The sequence below is a fragment of the Cynocephalus volans genome, chromosome 6, assembly GCF_027409185.1.
Source record: "Cynocephalus volans isolate mCynVol1 chromosome 6, mCynVol1.pri, whole genome shotgun sequence".
Classification (NCBI taxonomy): domain Eukaryota; kingdom Metazoa; phylum Chordata; class Mammalia; order Dermoptera; family Cynocephalidae; genus Cynocephalus; species Cynocephalus volans.
Genome location: NC_084465.1, coordinates 121,553,975 through 121,572,563, shown reverse-complemented (window position 1 = coordinate 121,572,563; position 18,589 = coordinate 121,553,975). Strand labels below are relative to the sequence as shown.

Sequence of the window (18,589 nt, the reverse complement as noted above, 5' to 3'; positions counted from 1 at the left end):
GCGACACGGATGAGGGGAATCTGACTCCCAGGACTGGTTCACATCTAGAGCGAGTCCAGTGCACAGCCTCAGCAGACTAATTCCCACCACTTCAGTTCCTCGCCTGTGCAGGGCGACCGTGATGTCCGTCCAGGGCTGATTCAGGGAGTACGAAGCAGCAAAGTCTGGGCTCTGGGTGGGGCAGGGCCCAGTCAGAGGCCCCTCGTTACCGTAGTTCTCCGAGTACTGGGCCGCACACCGAGAGTCCAGCCTAATCTTGGCCAGCTCTCACCGTCCCCTCCATGGAGATCTAAGCAGACTCCAACATTCTCACCTCTCGTCGAGGTCGAGTTTTGACAAGAAACTCTGTTTGGAGCTGGAGACCAAGGAGCACAATACAAGCAGAGCCCCCCACTCCTCAGCTGGGGGCTTCATGGGGCATTGGCCCAAGCCTGGGGACCCCAGCAGCAGGGGGACACACAGACCACCCTCACCGCAGGAAAGGCCTCTGACCTTTGATGTTGCCCAAAACCCATAGAAAGGGAAAGCCACTTGTCTGTTTGTTTTGGGGGGCTGTGTTGGCCAGGAGGTGGGGGTTGTGCCTCGGTAGTGACATCACAGCCCAACTTAAAGTGGCAGATGGGGAAGCTGTGAGCAGGACCTGCTGTGCACCCACTCTTTCTGAGAGCTGCCGAGGACTGGGTCCTTCCTCCTATGGCCAGCTGGTCCCCACAGGCACTCACCCTCCCAGCCAGCACAGGAGCTCTGGGCACATTTCAGGGGCCTGGTCTGCGGTGCTGAGGGCAAGGGCTCCGTAGTGGGTCCCAAACTTTGCGTGCGGTCACTAGTAGCAGTCTCTTGCTCAGAAGCACCTGCCAGTGCCCAAGTCGTGACTGGTCTGTTCTCATCCCCAGGTACGAGCAGCACAGAAGTGAAGGAGAATCGCAATGTCAGCAACCTGGGGACCAGGCCTCCACTGCCTGGGGACTGGGCCAGGGGCAGCACAGCCAGTGTGAAGAGGAAAAGGCCCCTGGAGGAAGGGAATGGGGGCCACTTCTGCAAACTCCAGCTCATCTGGAAGAAGCTCTCGTGGTCGATGACACCCAAGAATGCGCTGGTCCAGCTGCACGAGCTGCGGCCAGGCCTGCAGTACCACATGGTGTCACAGACAGGCCCAGTGCATGCCCCGGTCTTCGCCGTGGCAGTGGAGGTAAACGGGCTCACGTTCGAGGGCACGGGGCCCACCAAGAAGAAAGCCAAGATGCGGGCTGCGGAGCTGGCACTCAAGTCCTTCGTGCAGTTCCCCAATGCGTGCCAGGCCCACCTAGCACTGGGCGGCGGCACCAGCCCCTATACGGACTTCACCTCTGACCAGGCTGACTTCCCCGACACGCTGTTCAAAGAATTCGAGCCTCCCACGCCGAGCCAGGGCTTCCCGGGCTGCCGCCCCGTCGACACCGGGCTGCGGTCTGTGGCCTGCCGGCGGGGATGGCTGCCCTGCCACACGCTGGACCCGGTGGTGGTGCTGAATGAGATGCGCGCCGGCCTGCGCTACGTGTGCCTCTCAGAGGCGGCCGAGAAGCCCCGAGCCAAGAGCTTCGTCATGGCCGTGTGCGTGGATGGGAGGACGTTTGAGGGCTCAGGGCGCAGCAAGAAGCTGGCCAAGGGCCGGGCAGCGCAGGCCGCCTTGCAGGCCCTCTTCGACATCCGGCTGCCCGGCCACACACCCAGCAGGAGTAAGACGCACCTCTTGCCACAGGTGAGAACTCTCAGGTGGAAGGATGCCGGGATGGAGGTGAGCGGGGCTGCCCTCGCAGGGTGGGGAGCGGGCAGGCCTCTCCTCCAGGGGCTGAGGGCACAGCGCGGCCCCCAAGCACTCACTGTCCAGGAAAGGCCCTTGCGTTGTCCTCAGTAAAAGCAATTTTCAGGCTTTATGGAGAGAGGATTGTGCGAATGTGAAGAAATGGGAGAGAGTGTCAACACTACAGCTTAGCAGAGGTAAAGGGAGAGTTCATGATGCCGGGTCATGTTTTGCAACGCCAACTACCAGGGAGAAACCATGGCCCAGAGAGAGGGGCTGAGGGCACCTCTGTCCCCTCCAAGAGGGTCACACTGCAGGAGGGCTGCAGTAGCTTGGTCCTAAGCGCCAGGCAGCTGGAAGAAAGGAGGGTGAGGGATATGTACGCGTTGGGTGATGGTTTGGGTTGAGTTTCCAGCCAGAGAGGCTGCAGAAAGCCCAGCAAATGGAGTGGACCCGCAGAAGGCCAGAGCCTCTGCTGCCCTGGATGAGGCCAAGGGGAGGCTCCCTGGGGACCAGACAGAGACCAGGGGTCAGAGGCAGAGGAGGTCAGAAGCGATAGCTGCGGGCTGGCATTCTGCTAACCTCGACCCACATGGTCGCCCCTCGGGCCTTTCCACGGTCTGCTTCCCTGCATGAGTTCACCTCCACTCATTGAAGAAACAGCTTTCAGCACTGCCTACATGTCAGGAGCTGTGCTCATGCCCTTTTAAAACAACCTGATCCTGCCAAGTCCTGTAAGATTGCTTATTTATGCAAATCGCCTTTTCTTTTATCGTTTTGAGAATTGTTTGTGGGCATCACTAATGCAGTAGGCACAGAAAATTATCTTCATTCATTTTGGGTATCAATCAAGGAGAGAAACATTTTGCACAGTTAAAAGGCTCGCAGCCAGTGCGGATTCACCATAAGGACTTGGTAATCATAAGTCACTGCTGTGGTCAGTTCCCTCCTTACCTCAAGATGCCCAGGAGAGAATCCAAAACTGTTTCTTGCAACATGCTCAGTCTGTCAAAGATGCACTGCCACCCACCCCTCTGGGGACGCCCGGGGATGGCAGCATGCCATGGTGCAGCCCTTGCTGGGTCCAAGCGTGCCTGTGTCAGTTAACTCTAGGTGGCTGGGCAGACAGCGTGCAGCTTCTCACGGTGCGAACCCACCCTCCACTCCCTCCTTGAATTTCGAATATTCTCCGAGGGGCGGGTTGGAGGGGTGAGACCACAGTTCCCTTCCATCTTGCATTTCAGTACCCCTCAGGTAAACAGCTCCCAGGTGCAGCAGCTGAGGTACAGCCTCCGGCAGGTCCCTGTGTCCTGGGGCTCTCTTTCCTTACGCCACCGTCTCTCTATTTTCCCCTTTTCTTCCTGCTCCGTTTCTCCACTGAGTGTGACTCAAACCTGCCAGCGGCAGTGCGGAAGCCATGGTAGCCCTGCTGCCACCTCCACCCCCACAGGGCTGCCCACGACCTTCAGAGAGACCTTCCTTGGCCTCTCCGAGAAGTCCCGGCTGCGGTCTGCAGGTGTGTCCCCACTGCTATTTGAGCCTCCTGCAGCACACGCCCACGGGTGGCCTCAGCCGGGCCTGGCATGGTCCCCAGTGTGGTCCCTGGCATGGTCCTTGGCATGGTCTCTTTCAGTAAGAAAAGCCCCTGCTCCTTCTGGCCCTGCCTCCCAGTCCCACCGCTGTGCAACGCGGGGGATGTTGTGAATTCTGGGCACGATGCCTTTCCTCTTGTGGTGTCAACCCTGAGCTGTCACAATGGGGACCAGGTGGTGTGGCCACTCTGTGACAGTCAGTTAGCCCCAGGACACAGCACGGGGCTGGGAGCTGCACTGAACCGCTCTTCTCTGACCTCAGGGCCCTCCTGGCTCACAGACCCGTCAGCACTTATACTAACCTAAAACCCTGTGTTGCGTGTGGCCTGGATTCAGGAAGAAAAAATGGAACATATATTCCAAGAATCACTGTAGGGGCTGCTTTCCCATCCTGCTCTGCCCTCACCCCCATACGAAAATCAGATAATATTACATGAACCCTCCACCTACACATCCTGGAACCACCGTCTATATATCATACACCCCCTGTCTACACACACAGACCCCCCCAGTCTATACATCATGGACCCCCATATACATCATAAACCCCCATCTATACATCATGAAACACCATCTATACGTCATGGGCCTCCTCTGTCTATACATCACAGACCCCTTGTCTATCATCAAGGACCCCCGTGTATGTGTTTAGCGCCTGGCTGTGCAGACCTCTGGCCCCACTGGCACATGGTCTCTGCAGCTGCAATTCCCCTTCGGGTCCCGGCCCGGCTGTTCCGTCAGGCGGGTGTGCAGGAGCAGGCCAGGCTTCTTCCCACAGCTGTTGCTCATGCTCAGGGCAGCCTTCGCCTTTACGGAGCGACAGCCACCCTGCCCAAGTTCATCTAGGGAATGCGGTAGCAGGACCCCCTGCTGGAGCGATGCAGTTTCTGGAACTCGGGTTCTGACATCATATTTAATGTTCTCTGCCCAGAGTCCCAGGTCATGCCCTACACAGAGCTGTCTCAGATGTACAGGATCACAAACTGAGAGGCTGGTCTAAGATACACATGTATTTCCAATAGAAGCATCTAAGATGCTGTGTCTGTTTAATGCTTTTAACCAAAGGCTTGGTCTTATGAAGGAAGCTTCAGAACCATCCCAGTGGGAGTTCTTCTTTTTAAGTAAAAGTCTATGAAAAGAAATGTTTCAGATGCGACAGTGCATAGAAATCGTCTTGGAAGTGTGCTCAAGAACTACTGCAAGAAACTCCGTGGGCTCCCTAGTGAGCGTCAGGAAGCTGTGTTTCCAGCCAGTGCCCCAGCTGACTCTCATCCGGTGGCAGAACCCATGTCAGGTACCTACATACCTGGAGCCTGTCATGGCTGCTCTCAGCCTCAGCCTGAGTGATGGGGCCAAAGAGGGGGGTCTTACTCTCTTGGAAGACAACTCTAAGGAAGCAGAACTTCCCAAGCTCCCCCCAAGACCTACAGAGTGTCTGTATGAGACTGTTGTGACTGTGCTCATAATCCAAAATATCAGCTCTCTTGAAAACACCTAAAGTAGCTTTCCAACGTAAAGATTTCCCCAGTATCTAATGTTCACCTTTTCCTGTACCTGGGTATATAAATACATTTCTGTTGCTTATAATAGACTACCCAAAACTGGGTAATTTACAAAGAAATGAAATTTATTTCTTATAGTTTTAGAGGCTGGAAGGTCCAAAGTCCAGGGAACACATCTGGTAAGGGCCTTCTTGCTGGTGACTCTCTGTGGAGACTCAGGGTGTCACATGGTGAATGGCTGAGCAAGAGAGAGAGCTAAGCCCCCCCTTCTCTCCTTTTGAAGCCGTCAGAACCACGCCCACGACCACCCATTAAACCATCCATGGATTAATCCATTCACGAGGGCACAGTCCTCACAATCCAATCACCTCTCAAAGGCCAACCTTTCAGTTACCGTAATTGGATTTCCCACCCTCTTTACACTGTTACAACAAAGGCTGTTTCCAAAACGTGAAACTTTGGGTGACATATTTGGCCATAGCAGGACCATGCTCATAGGACTTCCTCAGTTTCATGAGCTCTGACTCAGCCAGAGTGAAGAAACCAGGAGTTCATCAAATTCTTTAGAGGACAGTACATACTTAACCATGTAGGATTCACAGTGCTGACAGAGTCTCTGCCAGCCAGCTACTCCATAAACATCAGTTGGCAAGGACCGTGCCCACCAGGAGATGTCTGGGAAGCCGAGTTCAAATACCCCATGTATTCTTTACCTGCGGTTGGTGCTGGACTCCTCTGGGTTAATCAGACACTTGGAAGTAAGAATGAGACCATGTCAGAATATAAATACCTGGCAGCATCATCATAAGAAATTATAAAATCATACAACCTACATCTTTTCCCAGTCTTCACTACCCACTCCTGAAAAGATTTGAATGAAAAAAAGCATAAATTCAACCATAAGGGCATGTTTTTCAGCATTTCCTTTCCATGAAAATTGGTTAGGGAAGAGAATAAAACACACTGTAATGCTAGTAAGAAAAAAAGCAAGAAAGTTACCTGTGTCCATGGTAACTCTGAAAAGGGAGTTTATCGACTGTGCGTTTCTCTTTCATCCTCCGTCATTCGCTTTATTTTCTTGTTTTTAAATGTTCGTGTCAGGCACAGTGCTGTTCACAGTGTCCACAAAGATCTAGTCAGAACAATTGAAATACACTTTTCCCTCAGAGTAAGAGAGAGAACACCTTTAAAAACTACTCGTAAAGGTCTGAGTAGTTTTCACCAAGCTGTTTAGGGGTCCTTTTAGGGGAGATGATGCCTGTAGCTGCAGTCCTGGCCATTTCCCCCGAGCCCAGCACGCTGAGCGCGCACACCCTACTCCATCCACTGTCCTTTGCAGCTATCACTTCCAGGAGGGGGAGAAACCATGGGAAAAGATAAAGTCATTGAAATGAGCCATTTTTTAAAATTTCAGCATTTTATAGTACATTTGGATCAGAGTTCCAGTGCTGATCCCATTTCATGAAATTTGTCCCTAGAGTTAGCCGCAGACCAGAGACCAAGTCTGTGACTGTTATCAACAGCTGCACTGCAAAACATGTGTATGCCATTTGTATACATGTGTCTGTCCATCTCCCAACACTGAGGTGACCCCCAGCTGCCTCCGACCACTTTACAGATTGTTCTTATCTAATCGCTAATTCACCTTCCTCAACGGAAGCAGCGTCCCCGCTGCCGCACGGCAGAACTGTTCATCAATGTTGCCATAACAAATTAGCAGTAAAGGGGGCCTCAAGTTTTAAATAGACTTGAATTAAAATTGAATAGGTGTAGAAATGAAATTCACCCAGCTTTGAAATAGCTTCCCACCGTCCGTGCTGGCTTACCTGAAAGCATCCCAGAAGCGGCAGAAGCCACGTTCTCTGGAGATAGGCATCCTCCTCGTGGGGCTCTGGGCAAGGGCGTCTCCCCCCACCTCCTCCCAGCTACAGGAGGGACAGTAAGTGCTGACTCGGCCATCAGCCAATTGTCCAACCCGCAGAAATTCCAGAATGACCTCTGAGCAGGCACCTGTGCTCTGCAGGTCCTACCGTCAGAAAGGATGGGTCTGCGCTCCCAGTGATTTTCTCGAAAAGGGCTGATGTCTTCATGCCGTAGAAAAGGCTCTCTCTCGTTTACACACAGTCGCCTTGTTTGACACTGTTACTACCCTGCTCAGCTCTGTCTTCCTATTATCTCCCTGAGCCACTGGGATCTGGGTCAGACCTCATGACACTGGGGACCTGCCAGTGGTGCTGACCACGGTGTGAGCCCCACCCTTACCTCCCGAGACCACCGCTTTCAACAAGGACACCAAGCAAAATAGACCTCAACCTGCGAAGAATCTCCACACTCAGCAGTGAACCTGGGCTTTCTCCGCACCTCGCACCTGCTGCCAGGGTGAGGGAGCCTGAGCCCAGGTAGCAGCGCGGCCGCACCCTCGCCCTCCACGTCAGGACTCGCACCTCAACTCCACTCCCCTCGAACACCAGCCAGTGCCAGGAGCCAGAAGTACCTTTTCCAGTGGAGACAGGCTGGAGCATGTGATCCCAAAGCTGGGGCTGGTTCTGGTAAGATTGGGGTGACAAAGAACAGGTAGACACCCAAGCAACTGACTGGAGAGGGGGTCAGTCAGAGCTGGCGGGAGGGCTATGGCTCCCTGTGGAGGGTTTACACCCAGTCTGTGGGTCAGCAGAGAAATACTACTCAGATTCCACTTTCAACACATAAGTGACTGAAATTCAGCACCTTGGGGTCTTGAAAAGCAGATCTGCTAATGACTAAACTTAGGAAGACAGGCACGCGTTTGAGGGCTCACACGCTGCCTTTCACGTGGGAACAGATCAGCGTCTCATGGCGGCGGCGCTGACCCCACTCCTGGGCCGGCCTCCGAGCCTTTCCTGTTGCACGTCTGACCCCAGTCCCACGGCCGTCCCTAACCCTAACCTCCCTCTTCCCAAAGCTGCCGATGTGACAGGATTTGATGCAATGCAGCCACTTTTTCGGCCTGACCTAATTTATCGCCTTCTTTCCTGCAATCTCGCATCAGGAGGTAAGAGAGTGAAGGATGTCACTGATTGTCAAATAGTGATTTTCTCAGTTAATGAGTAGAAGAATGCTGACTATGCCTCTCTGAGCCCTTGCTCAGACCCAGCCCACGTGAACGTCGACCACATCCTTTGAGAGAAAACTCACCTTTCAGGAGCCCCTCGTGGAAGAAAAGACACAGCTTGAAGGATGCCACCACCCTCATCTGTCAGCTCAATCAAAACCCGGAGCAGACGGATGCCCCCTTCTCCCACCTCGGGGGAGCCAAGGGTCTGAGGGGAGGGTCGCGGAGGTTCACCATACACAGCTCTGGCGTTATCATCATTCATGGGGTGGTGGGCCCCACCATCATGGCACAATCCTTCCCCCAGAAGTTTGGGGTGTGGGGTCCCCAGGACTGAAGATGAACACCTCGGCCTGTCCTCCCACACTCCATTCACCCTCTGAACTACTCAGAGGAGGAACGCTTTTCACAGATTCAAAAAGAATCTTTGTTTTGCTGCAGAAATGCCTTCCATCACCATCCAGCTTGTGAGGGGAGGTAGGGGACTGTCTGGCTGCCCAAGAGGAGCCATTTGCATGGGCTAAGAGACCTCGCAGATGCAGGCCAGGCTGGGAAGCCAGGGAGGGAGGCCGGGAGGCTCCTGGGGCAGGACCAGGTGGCAGGAGAGGCTCTGGCTTCACTGCCAGCCCTGCCCTCTCGAAGCAGGAACAGGTGTGTGAACTGGGCACTGTAAGTTTGGATCTGGGAATGCAAATATTAAAGATGTACAATGTGTCTGAAAGTTCCTATGAGAAGGAGCCCAGAGCCCTGGCTTTCACCGTCATGCTCTCACCATGCACCCTCCATTGCAGGTACAAGAACGCTTCTGCCCATGAGAATCCACAAGGGTTTTCCTTCAAGCACAGAGAAAAGTTCAGAGTGATTTCTCTCCCTCTCTCCCTGTGCATCTCTCTCTGTCTCTGTCACTGTCTCCCTCTGTCTCTATCTCTCTTTCTCTCTCTGTCTCACACACACAGTTCGCACATGTACACACACAGGCGTGTCTGTAGGTCTGTCCTAGACAGAAAGACTTACACTCACCAGGGGTTTGTGCAAAGGTAGAAAAAACAGGCTTCCCCTTCGTGCCACATTTCAGAAACCAGCCAAAGGTGTTTCCTCCCGCAGGGTGCTGAACGCTTCTGTGGCTCAGTTTTCTCCTCTGCAAAGAGTCGTTGTGAGGCTTACGTGTCTACAGCGATACAGCAGGTGCTCGGTGATCATGACCGTTACTTAAATTAACACATTGTTATTATGACACAATTAGAGGTTCAATGCTCTGAGATGTCTTCTTCCTGCACTGAAGTATGTGAAATGCAAACAAAAGGCAGGTGGACATAATGTCACTCATTCTATTATAAAGACTTTCTCTAGATAAAGAGGAGAGGTTTGCTTGGGATCCACAGGCCCTCTGTAAGGGGCCTGCCAGATAAAATGCAGCAACACACGTACACAAAGAATATCCATTGTTTACCTCAGACTCAAATTGAACTGAATGTCCTGTTTCTATTTGCTAAAAAAAAGTCAGGCAGCCCTCCTTGCAACTGAAAAGCAAGGAGGAGGTGAGGTGGCCAAGCGGGGCAGGGAAGGGGAGAAGCTGGGGCTGCCTGTGTGAGCTTCACGCAGACTTCCTCGTCCTGCTCAGAGCACACGGAGAAGTCGCCCAAATGCCCGTGTCCCGGGGCTTTTCCTGTCTCCCTCACTCAGTCATCATAACACTGCTGGCTAGAAACCAGTTCAATCTCATTCATTTTGTGAGTAACTCGTGTACAGGATGATATGGAAGCAGTTCAGGACTTGGGAGATTAACTTCAGTATCCGGAATGCTGCTCAGAACCTCTGTCTGTCTGCTGCTGTGAACTCTCTCACTCCTCTGTGCCGACACTCACTTACGTGTTAAAATCATAAAGAGCTCGATGTAGGGTAGGCCCTAGAAGAAAACTCCTGACAATAAAGCCGGGGAATCAATCATTAAAAGTGAATGTCAAGTGTCTGTCGCTGCAATGACCTCAGCACATACCTGGGGCAAAGGACTGAACAGAAACTAGTCATGTGGGGACCTGGCCCTTATTACCCAGTAATTCTATGACTTACTAAGGGAGAGAGGGACGAAAATCTTCTGAATTTTAAAATTGGCTCAGCTGGAATTAATACTCATCTGTTAGAAGCTGCGGTCGGGTGTTCTGCTGGTTCTTACTTTGAGAACGGAGGAGGGAGGAAGATAGAAAAGCAGCCTTTGTTTCTTCCGCAAGCACGACGCCTCCTGAGAGTGGGCTTTCCCCCCAGACTCGGGTCCTCACCTAAGCTTCCTCCAAAGACAAGCATCAAGACCCCAGCGCCCCTCGGCTCTCCTCCTGAGTCAGATAAGAACCTTGGGAAGCTTCCAACACTTGGGACAAGCTGCCTTGTCGAAGCTGAGACTTGGGTTCAGGTCCCAAGCGTCAATTTGGGTCTGTGTCAGGCTGCAAGGGTGTGATTTTCACCAACACGCCTGGGGGGGTCCTGCTCTCTGAGCAGAGCTCAGAAATCAAGCTCTGGGTCTAACCCTCTAAGTGACCGGGTCCTCCAGACGCTGGGAAGGCTCTGCCTCTCTGCAGTGGACTCCCGACCTGGGACCATGTCACCTGGTCAGAAGCAAGAATTATTCCAGCTGCTCTCTTCCTCTCGCCACCCCACCTTCTGGGTTTTGTGGCCACAGACACCCTCTTGTGGTCCATGCAGAAGGGCAAGGCAGCCTTTTCAGAGGGAAAAAACTCTCCTGCACATCCAGCCGTCCCTGAACTGGCCTTTCTTCATATCCTGTTTCCTTAGAAGGACACCAACGGCCGGAACAACAGTGACAAGTCACTTGGTTGCTATCACGCATGAAAAATCTTCTAGAAAAATCCCTCCTTAATGAGGCATTGCAGGCTTTGTAGATACTTATTACTCCACTTATACAATCTAAAGACCGTGTATGATGCACATTTATACAATATGCATTTATGCAATGTATATAGGAGAATACTTCAAAAAGCTCATGGAAAGATCCATATTATCTTTCTTTTTTTAATTGAAACATAGTTGATGTATTATCTTTCAATTCTACTTTTCCACAATCTTCGTGAAGTACCCTTGCACAGTGGGCCCTATACATTTACACAATGTATACAATGCACACTGTACATCTACACGATAGCTTCTGACACTTTCTTCCTACTAAAACATGACGGGTGAAATTCCCAGTGCTGTGTTTGGCGTTGTCAGATGTAGTTAATATGACTGTTCGTTAGTTAAGCACATCTGTAAGCCAAGCTTTACCAGCTGTTTATTATTTTATAGCCACGATTACAAATGACGATGATGATGATGGTGACGGTAATGTTAGTAGCGAGAACTTGTTAGGCACTTACTCCATGTCGTGTGTTATTCTAAGTGCTGACACATGATAACACATTCAACCCTGATGTGAAGCCTGTGAGGTGGGCACTGCTTGGGTTCTCATTTTAGAGACAAGGACACTGAGGTGCAGGAAACCTAAGTCCCTCGTCAAAAGCAGAGCCATGAGCATCAGAGCTGGGAGGACAACTACTAACAGGGGGATGTGGCTTCTGCAGGACTGTGGCCATGAACGTGTCCTCAAGACACCAACACATTAGTCCTCCCAGCCTCCGGCGGCTTCACAGGTTCATTGAGGAAATGCAGCACTCTTAATTTAAAAAACAGTTTGTGATTTAGCACAGTAAGAGTAACACAAAAAGTGTCCTTAGTTCCAAACAGGGAAACCCATTGTGTGCTGGCAGCAGGAAAAAGTCGGCTCACTTTGGAAGACTGCAGAGCTTGACTGTGCACAGGAAAGACAGGCAGAAGTGGGGGCACACACCTGGGGATGCGTCCTGGCAGATCAGAGACCCCCAAACTTGTGGAAGCCTCATGTGAGCACTCGGGGAGGGGCAAGCCTGAGCAGATTGGGGTCTGCCGCACGTTCAGGGGCTCAGCCGCCCCCTGTGGGGTTGGTCCCGCCAAGCGCCGTCCCTCTGGCTTGGGAGCTCACCAGCTGCTCCCTACACAGGGAAGACACTTTTGTCAGCAGAGAGCCCACAGCCTCATGGGTGGGGACACCAGGCTTTGTTGGGGTGGCTGGTCTCCCCTCCTCTGGGACTCATTGTTACACTGAAGAGGGAGACAGCAGAAAAGAGCTGGCAAATGGGAGAATGCCAACATTTAAGTGAGCAGAGAAAGAAAAGAGGAGAGAGAAAGGGTCCTCAGCCACAAGCAGCCAGAGGGAGGTCATGGGGGGGTCTCCAAGGTCACCATGCACCTCCCCAGCCCCAAAGAACACCCGGAGAAGAGCTGTCCCTCTGAGACCTGTCAAGACCCCTCCTCTTCGCCAAGTTGTGACCAAGCCTCTTTCTGTCCTTTCCCTCAGGGCCTGGGTGGTGTCGGGCTATTCCATGTGCACACGTCTCTGCTTTTACACATGCCCCAGGGCAGGATTGGCAGGCAGGGGAGGCTGTCTGCAGGGCAAGTGCTCAGGTGGGGCAGGGACCCTGCACACAGTGCAGGCCTCACCAACAATGCACGGCAGAGTCAGCACTGGGCTGGGGAAGGGGACCCCGCAACTGGGCCTCACAGTCCCCTAGTTCTGCTTCCTCCTCGGTCAGCCCCAGCTCCCAGGAGACCCGTGGCAGGCGGAATGTGGCCAGCACAGGGTGGCTGGGGGCCAGGGGTGGGGGGCAGGTGGAGGGCAGCAGAGAGCTGTGGAGGAGACCCCAGACTGGGGGAGGGGAGGGGAGAGAGGCTCTGTGCGCAGACAGTCTTGACCACGCACACCAGGCAAGGTCAGGGCCACCCCAGGGAGCACCAGCACAACACCGACCAGGTGTTTATCTGCCTTCAGGGGTTAGTCCAGGGCCTTTACTGAATCCCCTCTCTGATGAACAAACAAACCTATTTCCGTGTCTCATGACTTGGTCTTTTGGTTTGGCCGGTAAGTTAGATGATGGTAGAGTTTTAGAAACATTACCCCAGTCCACCATCTTATGGAAAGAACCAATCCTGTGGAAGGCACAGGAGTCCTTGGCTTGCTCGAGGACTTGGGGACAGCTGGGTCAGGACTCGTGTTGCTTAATCACTGGCGGTGCCTCCTGCAAGACTTGCTTTGGATGAGGAGGCTTTCTAGGACTTCTCGGTAAGAAAAGCCCTAACTTTGTCTTGCATGTAGACATCATTTCCATTACCCTAGAAAGAACTATTTGCTCACTTTTTACTCTTTGTGTTGCTGGGTACTGAGCAGATCACAGCCACACTCTGCTTGGGGCACTGCACAAACCCTACATACAGCACACGTCCAACCCAAGGTCCACAAAACAAAGAAAGCAGCATTCCGAACAGAACACATCTGACAGAAATCTCATGTTTATGAAAACTGCAAAAACATATTTTTAATCACACACGTCTTTTAAAGTTTTGCGCATTCCTCAATTTGGAGGTAACTTTCTTACGTGATTCACAAACAAGACTTGTTGAGATGGAGAGAGTGGTTTTTTGTTGTTGCTGTTGTAGTTGGTTTTTGACTAATTGAAAAGAAGGAATAATAAATATAGTAAATGGTGGGAGAACAGAGCACTAGACCCAGCAGAACGCCTCCTCCCCACCAGCCTCTCCTCAGGGATGGACACGCAGGGGCAGGTGGGTGCGGTGCCAGGGCGAGGGGCTTCCTGACTCAGAGCCCAAGTGTGGCTGGAGTTCCCAGGTGCCCACAGTCACAGGCAGGCTGGAACCTGCAGGCGCCTCCCACCTGGCCCGGCCCTCATCTGAGACCATCTCGGGGGTCCCTGAGGGGAAGAGGGAAGGGAAAGACCAGGCTCCCACACACCATCCCTTCCCCTGGAGGAGTAGGGATGGACGGGGGTGAGGGCTTCTCCAGGAACAGCCCCATCTTGAGAAGAAACTCCAGGAGTGGGGAGCAACTGTTGCCTCAAACTGCCTTTTGATGCTGTGACATCGAACGTGAGTGGAGACGGTACAGCAGCGTGCGCCGTGGCTGCCACAGGAGCCTTGACCTCGAACAGACCTGAACTTCAATGCTGCTCAGCAGCGACACCTGTGTGACTCTGAGCCAGTTACTAACCTTTCTCCGTGAAAAGGCTATGTCACAGGCTGTTTTCACAGTTGCGTGAGACATCCTGGGAAAGGTAGGAAGTCATGAAACATTAGATTTAACTACCATTATTTCACTTCACTACTTATCTTTGAGAGTGAGCAGAAGAAAAGGACAGCCCCACCCACCCACCCCACCCGCCCCGACCTGCGTGTTTCTGGCTAAGTTCAGGCCAAAATCTGGCTAGAAGAACCATACAGCAGTCACGTGATCAACAGAGCCAGGGTTGCACACATCAGAGGAGAGTCAGGTGGCTTTCTGGTTCTGCTCACTGAATTCTAGGCCAGCGTGGCTTTCCACCTGTCTGGGGTCACAGCATGCACGAAGGTGGATAATTTCCCACGTGACATGTTTCCTGACCAGTTCACCATCAGCCTTGGCTGTAAGCCCACTTTGCTCTCTAGAAATTAAGTCAGAATGCAGAAGTGATGCTGTAAGAATAACTTCAAAACTATCAAAATTTTTATCAGAAGTCAGTCATCTCCACAGTTCTATATTTTCATTGCTATTCCTTTTTAAAACCCTGCACTTGCTCGTGCCTCTTTATCCTCCGAACTCCCGGGGGAGTCTCCCAGAGCAGCCTCTGCCAACAGTGACCGCTCGACTTTTCAATGCTGGAAAAGCTCGCTTTCCTAATGGAAATATTGATTTGGAAAAATTTCCAAGTTTGGCACACATCCACTATAGCCCAGATTGGTTGCTATTTCAGCTTTGTTTGGTTTTGTTCGATTTTGTTTCTGTTTTTAATCCCTTTGTAATCAAAGCAAACGGGAGCACGTGGGAGGGAGAAAATAAAGTGAAAACAGCAAATACGGAACTGAGGGTCATCCTAACATTGTCACAAACTATTCAATGAATGAATGAAGCTCTGGTTGAGCTCCTCCCCCCCATGAAAGTGTCAGTTGGCAGGAACGTGACTCCCCCCCCCAAAAAAATGCCTTGTATCTACTCTTCTAAGAGCTGGGGGTCAGGAGAAGGTGCACGATGCGCTTTTCCAGCCGTGAATGCAGCATCGTATGTTGCCGACTCTGCAAAATGCAAATTTTGTCCACTTTTTCCACGGAGACAGGAAAGGAGAGGCTGTCTGGGGCCTGGTGGGTCAGTGCCCACCCCCCGGAGGGACGGGACACGCTGCAACACAGCCCAGCGCATGACTGTGCAGCTGGGCTGGGCGGGAGCAGCTGGGGAGAGAGACCACAGAAGGGTCCACCAGCCAGGACTGGGAAAGGCCCCAGGACACAGCGATGCTTCGAGTCCAGGATATAGGCCCTGCGAGATGGCTGGTGGCTGGAAGTGGGAGTGGTTTAGGAAGTTCAGCCCCTGAGGTCCAAATCTACTGGGAAAGGCATTAGCGAGCCCCAGGTGCCCCAGCATCTGTTTGTGCGAAGACACTGAGGGCCCGCCCGCCACTGTTTGCAGAGCCTGAAGCCCGTGGCTGCAGGAGAGCAGGGGGGCAAAGCTGCCCGCTTTCCGCCTGAACCCCCGACGCCTCCCCGTCTGCCCAGGCTGGCGTCTCGGGAGGCCGGCGCTGTTAGCTGCGCTCACTGGAGCTGACGTTTCCATTCACATTCCAGATGTATGTCCAAAATGGACAGGATTCCCAAACTGAAAACTCGCTGGCCCACATTTAGAGCCTCCTAAACGGAGAATTCACACAACCTTAAACCCGGGTCACATCGTTCTAGACAGTGCCGCACGTGGCCACAGGGCCTGGCTTTCTTGTTTCCCCATTCTGCCAAGATAGGGCTGGGTTTTGTTTGGTTTGGTTTGGTTTTTTGGAGGGAATGGCTAAAACTGAATATTTTACATGTCAAGGATATGAAGAACAGAAATTAGAAATGGGGAAAGAATGATAAACCATGAAGTTTACCTGCCATGTAGCTGTTAGGGACCAGAGGCTGTGCACTGGGGACCGTCAGTTGAAACCATGCAGCCAGGACAGCTGAACCCCCAGCTGAAGGGATTTGGATGTACTGGGCTGAACTTCTGAAGTAGTGCTCGATGACGTCCTTACCAGCGGGTGCCACATTTCTCAACACTCCCTGTGTTTCATGAAAGGCCCAGAATCTGAGCCATGTGGTTCATCCATACAGACTTGCTTCAGTATTTTTCATGTAAAACAGATACTTTTGTTTCAAGACATGACATTCCACTGATGATTCTAAGCCATCTTGTGAAGGACCACGGCAATGTTAAGTGATGAGGCCAAGACAGGGCACACGTTAGTCCCCGCTGGCCTCAGGACCCTCGCACAGCGTGCAGCATGCACGTAGTTTACGTGCTGTGAATACGGCTGGACTAGATCACCACCTGGGAGGCACATTCTGTGATCACCTGTTTCAGGAAGGAGGGGCGCTACCTTTTCGTGGACTGAGCAGACACCTTGACAGACTTTATGACTCACTCCCTTGACTTCTCCTGGTATTGGAAAATGGGAATTGAATATAGTGAAATCAATACAGTAAAACAGTATGAATCATCGGGACAGCCTGAAAAAAGAATGGGTGTCAGAGATTCCATTTTGTTCCCTTTCACTCCCCCACACGACAATGTTGAGGACATAACGAGGCCAGGGAGGTAGGAGGGGACTGGAGGTGAAGCCACACACACAAGCACAGGGGCTTGGGGGCACCGCCCACATCAAACCGTGCAAGGAAGCCGGACCAGCTGGCAAGACACCTGCCAGTTCAAACCAGTCAGCGTGGCTGGCCTGCCACTGAACTACGTGTGTGCCTCCCCTTCTGCAGTCTGCAGTCCTGCCATTAGGGTCTGTGGTTGGCGTCTGAATCCTGAGTGGAAATCACTCTGGGTGTTTTGTCTTTCCCAATACTTGATTATTTTGCCAAAAAACTTATTTGGAGACAAGTACACACACACACACACACACACACACAAACTTCTACTATCTGGACCTACTTTATATTTCTCTCCTAGTAATTAATTAACTTTGGAAAAGTCAATTCTTGCTTATATCTAAAACACAAAAAATATTGAAACAAAAAAGAGAGGAAAATTTCTTTGAATTAGTTCTAAAATAACCGAGTTCAGTAATCTCCTGTCTGCTGATTTGGGACGTCTTAAGTCATGATCTGCTGTAGGGCTGTGCACTCTGTTTATGCGAAGAGAAGGGAGGAATCACAGTGCAGAGACCACACACGCACCGTAAAGGTTACTGCCGCTGAGAATCGCTGATGAAGACAAGGAGTAATGAGCTGAAACATTCTTTCCAGCACTAAGGACAGTAATAAAACTTCACCTGACACAGACAGTCCTCAGTGGGCTCAGAAAGCCTGTGGTCCTCTGAGGGTGACCGGACTACGGGAAATTTCTTTTCCGCAAGGACCCCCTCATCATTCATCAGCAGCTGAACCTAAATGGAGTTGCAAAGGTCATTCCTATTTTATAACAAGAAGAAATACCCAAGGAGCCTTCAAACCCTCTGTTTCCCTCCTGCCGCCGTGCATCCTCATCCATCACAGTACAGAAGCACCTGCCTCTCCGCAGGAAGGAGACTCACTTAATAAATATGGGGCGGGCAGTAGGGATTCTGAGAGATGCAGGGATGTGCAAGAGATCCAATATATCTTGTAAATGCTTAGAGCATTAATTGGACAACTGGTATTTAAGACACTGAAGAAACAAAGGTAAACGTGATAAAATTTGTTAAGAAACTCACAGTGAGCGTGAGGCGCAGCCGTGAGAATGACCACACAGTATCGAGATAAGCTCTTGAACGGAGGTGCTGCCATGCTCCTTAATGAGTCACGTCTAACTGTTGCGCGGTGAGCTGCATTTCACTTGCATACAGGGTCCCCTCGCACAGATGCCTCCTGCAGTGAAAACCACGGTGTCTATGAAGGGAGTCAGTGCTGAAGTTGTGCATCCCATAAACCTGAATGTTTGCATATTGGAGTTTCTTAAAATAGGGTACACATTTAGAAATCACTGGATTTTACAAATTACTCTTGAATGAGAGCTAATTATGTTTATATTTGCTGTGAAGATAACATGGAAACATTCTGTGAATGGTCACATCAACCACCGTAGCCGAGAGGGAGGACCCGTCCAGCACTATTCAATGCAGATTCAGTGGGAGGCAGTTTGTGTGTAATGCTGACATAGCTCCGGCTTGTGTGTGCTAAGCAGTAGACACCAAGAGATGAGCTAATTGCAGAAACAATGAGATAATCAGAAGGTGCAAATTTTGCTTTGATGACTTTTGAAATCAGAGAAAAGTGACAAAGTATTTCCTATTTAAGCAGGGACTTATCTATTCTCACTTACGACATAGCAAAATGTTCCTCAGGGTTTAAACAACACACAAATGACTGCCAAAGTCGGTTTGTAGGTCAAAAAATGACTTGCAGATAGCCAAGTCTACCTGCCAGGAGACTGATTTCCATGTATCTCTCTACCTTCCATTCTTCCCTCCATCCCTCCATCCCTCCATCCATCCATCCATCCATCCATCCATCCATCCATTGGTCCATCTGTCCATCCATCCCT

General features: G+C 51.5%; 1 protein-coding gene across 1 annotated transcript in view; it reads left to right on the top strand.

The window, feature by feature from the left end:
• Positions 1-18,589, top strand: part of ADARB2 (adenosine deaminase RNA specific B2 (inactive)) — a 474,444-nt gene that overhangs the window by 329,597 nt on the left and 126,258 nt on the right. Inside the window, exon 3 of the mRNA XM_063100614.1 lies at positions 894-1,738. Coding sequence (XP_062956684.1) covers positions 894-1,738 — 845 coding nt within the window. The remainder of the gene's footprint in view (positions 1-893; positions 1,739-18,589) is intronic.